Here is a 9,418-nt window from a genome sequence, read left to right as displayed (position 1 = left end):
CACAAACCCAACACAAGAGGGCATGCAGAACAAAAGAACGAACAGCACTACCAAAAAAGTAACATAATGGCAGCAATTAATTCATACCTATAGATAATTACATTGACTATCAATGGATTGAATGCACCAGTGAAGAGACAGAGAGTGGCAGAATGGATAAGAAAATAAGACCCTTCAATATGCTGCATGCAAGAGACACACCTTACACACAAAGACAAAAACAGACTAAAAGTTAAGGGATGGAAAAAAATTTACCAAGCTAACTGCAACAATAAACAAACAGGAGTGGCAATACTAATCTCCGACAAAGTAAACTTTAAGATAAAAACCAGCATAAGAGACAATTAAGGACACTATCTCATGATCAAAGAGTCAATTGAGCAAGACGACATAACCATAATAAATATCTACACTCCCAGTGAAAGAGCACCAAGATACTTGAAGCAAACCTTACTAGAATTGAAGAAATCGATAAGCCTACAATTATAGTGAGAGATTTTAACACATCACTTTCAAAAAAGGACAGAACAACCAGAAAGAAACTCGACAAAGTTGCATATGAACAAAACAACACAATCAACCAACTTGACCTCATAGATGTATACAGAGCATTCAATCCAACAACAGCACAAAATATACATTCTTCTCCAGTGCACATGGAACATTTTCCAGATTTGACCATGTGTTAAGTACTCCATAAATTTACAAACATCAAAATTCTACAGAGCATCTTCTCAGACCACAATGCTATAAAACTAGAAATCAACAATAAGAAGACCAAGGAAATAAAGTCGAATACATGGAAACAAAACAAAATGGCCAATACCAGTCCATTTCAGCTCACTAATGCCTAAGATATCGATGTTTATGCATGCCATTACATTTTTGACAACTTCCAATTTTCCCAGATTCATACTTAGTACATTCCACGTTCCAATTTTCAATGGATGTTTACAGCTGTTTCTCTTCATTTTGAGTTGTGCCCCATCAGCAAATGAAGGCCCTGCAGGCTTTTCTCCATTTGCGTCATCACCTTCAACTCTACTTTGAGGAGGCAGCTCTTCCCCAGTCTCATTTTGAGTGACTTCCAATCTGAGGGGCTCACTATAACAGAAACACTGACAGTGTTTCTCTGGTATTCATAAGGTTTTCAGTGACTAAATATTTGGAAGTAGTTTGTCACTCCTTCTTCCTAGTCTGTCTTCATCTGGAAGCTCATCTGAAACCTGTCCACCATGGGTGATCCTGCTGGTATTTAAAATACTGGTGGCTGGCATAGCTTTCAGAATCACAGCAACTCACAAGCTACCACAGTATAACAAATTGACAGATGAGTGGTGGTTATTCTACTATAGGTTAGTTTTTTGGGGAGTCCTGGTGTGGCACTGTATGATCAGCACTGGACTGCTAACCACAAAGTCAGAATTCAAACCCACCAGTGGCTCCTCGGAAACCCTATATACAAGGTTGCTATGAGTCAGAACCAACTCAGCAGCACTTAACAATGACAACACATGAGTTTTACCTATCCTAGTAAGTTATGTTGTTGTTGTTATTGTTAGGTGCCATTGAGTTGGTACCGACTCATAGTGACCTTATGCACAGCAAAATGAAACACTGCCCGACCCTGGGCCAACCTCACTACTGTTGCTATGCTTGATCCCATTGATGCTGCCACTTCTAGGCGTCTTCCTCTTTTTCTCTGACCCTTTACCCTACCTTCTCTAGTGACTGGTCTCTCCTAAAAATATGTCCAAAGTATGAGAGACCAAGTTTGGCCATCCTGGCCTCCAATGAGCACTCTGGCTGCATGTCTTCCAACACAGATCTGTTGGTTCTTTTGGCAGCCCATGGCACTTTCAACATTCCCCTCCAACACCATAACTCAAAAGCATCAATTCTTCTACGGTCTTCCTTATTCACTGTCCAGCTTTTGCATGCATATGGGGTTATTGAAAATACCATGGTTTAAAATTAAGAAAGATGTGCAATAGGGTTGTATTCTTTCACCATACTTATTCAACCTGTATACTAAGCAAATAATCCTAGAAGCTGGGTTATATGAAGAAAAACATGGTATCAGGATTGGAGGAAGACTCATGAACAACCTGCGATATGCAGATGATACAACCTTGCTTGCTGAAAGTGAGGAAGACTTAAAATATTTACTGATGAAGATCAAAGAGCACAGCCTTCTGTATGGATTACATCTCAATGTCAAGAAAACAAAAATCCTCACCATTGGACCAATAAACAACATTCTTATCAATGGAGAAAAGATTGAAGTTGTCAAGAACTTCATTCTTCTCAGATCAACTATCAACACTCACGGAAGCAGCAGTTAAGAAATCAAACGATGTATTGCATTAGACAAATGTGCTGCACAGGAACTTTTTAAAAGTGTTGAAGAGCAAGGATGTCAGCTTGAGGACTAAGTTACACCTGACCCAAGCCATGGTAGTAAGTAATAGAACTTCATATAAATGGAATTGTGCCGTCAGTACTTTTGTCTGACATCTTTTAAGGAGTCCTGGTGATGTGATGGCTAAGTGCTCAGCTGCTAAAAGTCCCCAGTTTGACCCCACTTGTGCCAGCTCTGATGTTACAGCTCTTCTCATTTCCTTCTGAGCTCTTATCAGAATTGCCATTGACATCCATAATTCCACCAACAGTCTTTTTTTAGTCAATCTAGGATTTTATTATTAGGCAGTTTAGTACTGTTCCAGCCTCTGCTCATTATCCAGTTCCAAAACTGCTCCCACATTTTAGGTATCTGCTAGAGCAGCACCCCACTTTCCTGCCATCAAATTCTGTCTGTGTTATCTAATGCTGTCATAACAGCAATACTACAAGCTGATGGCTTTACCAACTAGAAATGCATTCTCTCACATTTAGAACACTTGAAGTCCAAATTCAGAGTGCTGGCTCACGGGGAAAGCTTTCTCTTTGTTGCCTCTGCAGAGATGTCCATGTCTCCTTTCAGCATCTGAAGACACCAGTCTTCCCCTGGATCCTGGAGCATCATGGAACAGGAAGCTCAGTTCCAAAGGATGTACTCCAATCCCAGCTCTTCTATCTTGGTGGTAGTAGGTCCCTCTTTCTCTGCTCACTTCGCTCTCCTTTTATATGTCAAAGGAGTTTGACTCAAGATACAACCTAATCCTGTAGGTTTCATCTGACCTGATTAATACATAGAAATGAGAGTTTACAACACAGAATAATTACATCTGATTAGGGCTGACCACATCGGATCCCATCAAGGGAGTGTATCATATTCAATCTCATCATGAAGGTGATTACTACATCTTAACTGCCAAACCACTGAGAATTCCATCCCAGCCAAATTGACACAAAACCTAACTATCTCACCAAACCTAAATATCACACTGATTAACAAGTTAACTTTTAAAAAGATGGTAATTAATGATACAAAGTAATATATTCTAAGAGCCAAATGAGAAGGCTAGGCAGTAAACACTGCAGACATTCAGAAGAGGGAGAGAGAATTATAGAATGGATTGGTTGGGGATGAGTTCAGAAAGAAAATGGGATTTGAACAGGTCCTGAAGGGATACAGATAGGATTTAAGTGCAGAGGAAAGAAACACCATTTTCACTGAGGGAAAAGTGTATATAAAAAAGTGGTGCAAAGTATGAGCGCCTGAAGGTGCAAACAGGTCTGCAAAGCGGTAAACATGTGCACTGCCTGTTTGGAGGACAGGAAGTGGCCAGTTTGGGGAAAAGAGAAAGAGGGGTCTGGGATATTGTGCGGGGAGAGGGCTCTTATTACCAAGACAGGGATGTGTTGGGGTTACGGGTTTGGTGCAATCACTTCTCCTGGCATATCTGGGTGCCGTCTTGGTACCTATAACCTTGCATACCGTGGCTGTTCTCACTCATCTGCTTACCACACAAACTCCCTGAGTCGCATAGGCAGCAGTTTCCAGGCCAAATTCTCTTCCACTGTCAACTTGACCTTGGGAACTTTTTGTTTTCTCCTGGGAATTTCCTTTCTTAGCGACCTCTCTAACCTAGCTACTCCTCTGAAGCAGCAATTCTGTTTGTTTGTTTCGTGGCTGGTGGCTGGGAGTCCTAGTGTTTCCAGGGAACCCTGGTTCATTAATTTACTTTCTCGGTCCAGTTCAAGGATCCCTGGTGATGCAGTGGTTAAAGCAGTTGACTGCTAATCAAAAGGTTGGTGGCTCACACCCACCAACCTCTGTTGAGACTACAGCCTTGAAAAGCCTATCAGGCAGTTCACCTCTATGAGTTGGAATCGACTCAACCACAGTGGGTTTCGTTGGTTTGGGGGTATCTACATCCTTAATTTAGAAAATTGAAACCACCTTTCCAAATGAGAATCGAATAATAGGGAAACTAAGTACTTTTCTCTGGGAAGAGCATGCCATTTGTATCTACAAACCAACTTCAACGTTGGTCTTTTGTACTCATTCACTGAAGAACCTTTGTTTTTGATTGTTCTCTTCTGATGTATCTGAGAACAGAGTAGGTAATTTCATTCTATGGACTTTTACTGTAGACCCTTGATGTGCATTGTTAAGTGCCGTTGAGTCCTGACTCATAGTGACCCTGTATAGGGTTTCCGAGGCTGGCAGCAAAAAGCTTCATCTCTCTCTTTCCCACTTGGCAGCTGGTGGTCTTCAACTGCTGACCTGGTGGTTTACAGTCCAGTCTTATCCTATAGAGCCACTGAACTCTGCATAATGTTATGATGTGCATAACATTAAGCTCTATCTGGAAGCAGCCCCAGGGATTTGAATTAGAGTCGGGACATAGAAGCTACTACTTACTTGAATCTTACACCAAATTCAAATACTTGGATTCAGAGGGGAACATATTGGAGCTATGAGTAGCCTTCCAGGATCCTATCCTGGGGAAAGCTTCCAGGATACCAGGGCTTTGAGGGGTGAAAGCCAGCTGGATTTGGGTTGAGAAGGGAGAACATAAATATTGTCTCGGAGTCATGGCTTGAGCCCTGTATTTCAGGGGCAGTAAGAAGCCTACCTGGATAAGAGAGAGGAGGATGTATATATGAGAGGAAAGTGGAGAAAAGGCACTTTGGTAGAGTCTGGCGTAATGAATGCTATGTTACTTTATGCTTCCCAAGGCCTAACTTTATGCTCAGCAACAGCCACAAAACATAGAATTAAACTTACTTCTAACTTAGACTTATTTCTATGCCCACATGATGATTATTGCAAAAATATGAAGCAACAACCATTCGTCCCACAGCCCTCTCTCCTCAGCTGGGATTTGATAATTCATTGCAATGGCCACACAGAACTCAGACACCATACCACAGTTATGGGGCTTATTAGGGAAGCTAACAGGTTACCATAAAATGCTCAGGGCACAGTTGTTCCAGTCAGCTGCTGACAAATGCCCATATGACACACCACTACACCATAAGTCTCAGCCTGAAGGCACTGGGCTGTAGCTCTGAAGATCAGCAAACCTAGCTTGCCCACGTACGTGCCTGGAGACACTCCACTCTATAAGCTTCCTGCCCAAAGTCACTCAGCTCTGCTTGCTGCGTGTATTGGGAAGCCTACTGCTCTCTGTCTTGTGCTCTGGTTCTTGGTTCTGCTGCTGCTATTCCTTCACCAGTCCTCTGGTATCACAACTTTCTCTACCTGAGTTGAGGAGGTTCGATGCACAGGGATCTCGAGTCTAAAGGATGCATTCCACCCCAGGCTCTTCTTCTTTGATGGGTGAGATCCCCTCGCCTCCTGCTTCTGAGATGACTCATTTTAAACCCGCAGTAGAGTTCCAAGCTTTCACAACTACAATGAACTCTGTCAACATCCATAGCTGACTCATGTCATCCTATTAGTATCTTCTCCCACCTACTTCTAACCCCAACCTATCATGGAAAGGGTCATTTGGTGAATGCTACAGAGACAAGATATTGAATAATTCACTACTCCACAACTATATAAATCTATTTTTTTTTGAAAAATGCAATGTGAATTATGACCTAATGGAAACTAACTTTAGGCCTTGGTCCTCTTGGATCTTTCTGGGACCCTGTTAGATCAGCCAGACCATCATGAATGGCAGCAAACAGAAGAGAGAGTTAGTGCTTTTCCAATGTCTGGGACTGGGAAGACAGATGTCTTCAGGAGTCCCCCAACGTCCCCCACTCCACTGCAACATGCAAGCCACCATAGTATGACAAACTTTTATAACCCTTCATTAAAATGAACATAAAATGTGGGTCAGTTTCCACTTAGGGATATGAAGAAGTACATGCAGAATGCTAGATGTGTGTGTTCTCTACCTGGTTCCTTCTTCTCCTATGTGACTGAGCCCACATATCGAGCATATAAAGAGGGACTTCAGCATGGCCAGCTCCCTCAGCCATGTGCCTGTTAATCCTCCTCCATTTCCTTCCTGTTCTGTGGCCTTTCAGTTTCATAACTTAAAAAACTCTTCCACAGCTCTTACATCTTTTGTTTCGTCCTTGGTCACATGAGACACAGTGGCATCACTAATGCTGGTGTTACCCAGTTCAGTAGCTCTTGGTGCCACTCCTGGCTCCCATGGACCTCCTCCTGTACCAGATCACACTGAATCCTTAGTGATGTTTGTTGTTGTTGTTGTTGTTAAGTGTTGTGGAGTCGATTCCGACTCATAACAATCCTGTATAAGGTTTCTGAGAAGCAAATAGTGAGTTTGAACCATTGACTTTATGTTTCAAACCGACCTTGCAGTCCAGCACATTAACCCGCAGCACCACACCAGGACTCCACTAGTAATGTTTACTGTCAATTTAATCTTAAAATGGTATGTGATGTAGTTGTAAATTGATTAAATGTCATATTTCTTAGACTATAGAAATATTAACAAAATTGCTTTGTAAAATCTTTTTTCATTGAATTGCAGTATGATTAGTCACTGAGTTATTAGTTACACTATAGTAACTGAGCAGAAGCCTTTTTAAAAAGTTTTTATTGTGAATTATGTGATAGTTTACATGGGAGAACATTAGCTTTACATTCATCCTATCGTATATTGTTTCATTGCCATGATTACAATCCCCTCGATGCATCATCAACCAACCAAAGGGTACACCCTGCAAGTCTGCCCCTCGGTTGTCAGCACACAGCCTTTTCCCTCTCTGGGTTTAGAGTTCCCAGCCGCTCCATTGCGTCACGTCATCGTGTGAGCGGAAACCTTTTAAAATTCTTCTCCTTATTTTCCTTTAAATACTACTTAGTTCTCAAAAAAGTCATTGATAGAGATTCACAAATACTACTTACTACAATATTGTAGCTAAAACACCAGAAATACGACAACCTGTGACTATGAACAAGCAGCAGCCAGGAGCACAACAATGCGTGCTTGTACTGTGTGTGTGTGAAACTGGGGGGTATTAATCAAGGGGCAGTAATTTGCTAATAATGACAGATTTGACCAGAGCATATTAAAATTCAAGAAGTAAATTAATGGAGAGTCCTAGTCTTAAAGATACGTTGATACATGTAAGCTGGTCTTACTAAAATGTTTTTGTTGTTATGATTAGTTACAGGGATATATATATATAAATTTCTGCTGAAACACTGCACAAAATTTTTGTAATTTTATAGACAGTCATTTTGGTGTCACTCCATCTGACAGTGTCTCCAGTTGTGGTCTGTACCCTTTCTATTCTCTTAGTGACACCTCTCATTGACCGCTTCCATGTCTACCCCTGCCTCCCGCTCATTCCTCAGGCCTCAGGGCTGCCATCTGCATTCTTCCTTGTTGATGTAAAGCTGTCTGTTTCACATTTGCAGAGCTCGGACATCCTCAGCACCATTGGTTATGACAGCATCATTCAGCACCTGAACAATGGCCGCAAGAACTGCAAAGAGTTTGAAGACTTTTTAAAAGAAAGGTACAATAATGCTCTTTCCTCTCTGAAAAGGGGGCCAAGGGGAGATTTTCTCACATGAACAAAGAACAATGCTCTTGTTTTTCTTTTCTTTTTAATGGTTTGCAAGGCCCTCTGCATTTGGACACAGAATGGTACCCAAGAAGTAAATGACAATCCTATATTAAAGGTCTTAGAAACCAATTTGGGAGATAAGGTTTATGAAGGATAGAGTAAATAAAATATATTAAGATACTAAATGATGTGGCCCACCTAACTGAAAGGCCTCAGGGGAGAAGGAGGTTGCAAAGGGTAGGCAAGAGAAGAAAGGGCCGATTCATGGAGGAGGAAACCCTTAAGATGGCCCTCAGAGGGTGAGGTGGGTTTGGTAGGGGAAGGAATATGCAGATATCCATGCTGTGGGAGAACAGTGAGTGGGAGGTGGGGATGAGATAGGACAGAGCCTGATTCAGTGCAGGCTGAGGAAGTTCTAGAAAATGTCAAAAGTTCAGCTAACCCTGCTAGTCCATGGATAAGCTGGCATGGTTTATAAGATTTTCTTTCTTCCCTTTTTAAAATGGATACTATTAAAAAAAAAAAATTCTATCCTTAGTGGGGTTCTAAACTTAATGGGATTTCTAAACTCTTGGTGCGGTGGGATAAGCACTGAGTTGCTAACTGCAAGGTCTGTAGTTCAAGCCCATTAGCCACTGGGAACAAGATAAAGCTGTCTTCTGTAAAAATTTACAGTCTCAGAAACCCTATGGAGCAATTCTACTGTGTCCTATAAAGATGCTGCAAGTTACAATCAACTCGATGGCAATGTTCTTTTTTCCCCCACTTAATGAGGTGAGTTCGTTTTGTAGAAAATCATACTCCATTCCTCAGTGATTCTGGATGAAGGAGCGTTTTTTGTCCAGTCCAGTCCCAAAATTAACCAACAGGCCCTAGTTGTCAGACAGTGAGTGATAGGTTCAGAACTTAGAGCCACCAGAGCGATTTCAATGGTCTCTTTAGTTCTTCTAGAGAGAATATTAGTAACGATCAAGCTTATCACACTGGTTGCCTAGCGCTCTGTGACGGGCTTCTCTTTTTGAGCTGTTGCAAATGTCTGAGGGCCCTGGAGCACTGGAACCCTGTGTCTTAGGAGGGGCTGATGGAGAGACAGGTGCCAGCCATTGTCCCTTCTTCTTTGAGGGGACTGACCCCCCACTGTCATGCACAAGATGGTTGAAAGGGATAGTAACTCATGCCAATTTCCTTTCTCTTTCAGGAGGTGGGCAGAGTGCTAATCATCTTGTTCTCTGCCTGGTGTGTCAAACATCCCAAACCCTCTAAACCTCAAATAACTATCCTCATAATCATTTCTGTAAACTTTTCTTAATCTCAAAAGGATCATTTAGGAAGTAATTCTTTCTGGGACAACTGATGAATTATTTGAAGTTTGGTTTCCTTTTCTTCTGTAAAATTAAAATAAACTCAGGTTTATTTTAGTAAATCCTGGTATGACACTGTAGGATAAGCACAGGACCAAAAGGTTGGT

At 41.6% G+C, this 9,418-nt stretch overlaps 1 protein-coding gene across 1 annotated transcript in view; it reads left to right on the top strand.

Moving 5' to 3' along the window:
• Positions 1-9,418, top strand: part of PSTPIP2 (proline-serine-threonine phosphatase interacting protein 2) — an 83,368-nt gene that overhangs the window by 23,306 nt on the left and 50,644 nt on the right. The window contains exon 3 of the mRNA XM_006835142.1: positions 7,610-7,899. Coding sequence (XP_006835205.1) covers positions 7,610-7,899 — 290 coding nt within the window. The remainder of the gene's footprint in view (positions 1-7,609; positions 7,900-9,418) is intronic.

This window comes from Chrysochloris asiatica, unplaced genomic scaffold (assembly GCF_000296735.1).
Source record: "Chrysochloris asiatica unplaced genomic scaffold, ChrAsi1.0 scaffold00015, whole genome shotgun sequence".
Lineage (NCBI taxonomy): Eukaryota > Metazoa > Chordata > Mammalia > Afrosoricida > Chrysochloridae > Chrysochloris > Chrysochloris asiatica.
Note: the sequence above shows the minus strand (reverse complement) of the source record. Positions and strands in the feature narration are given on the sequence as shown.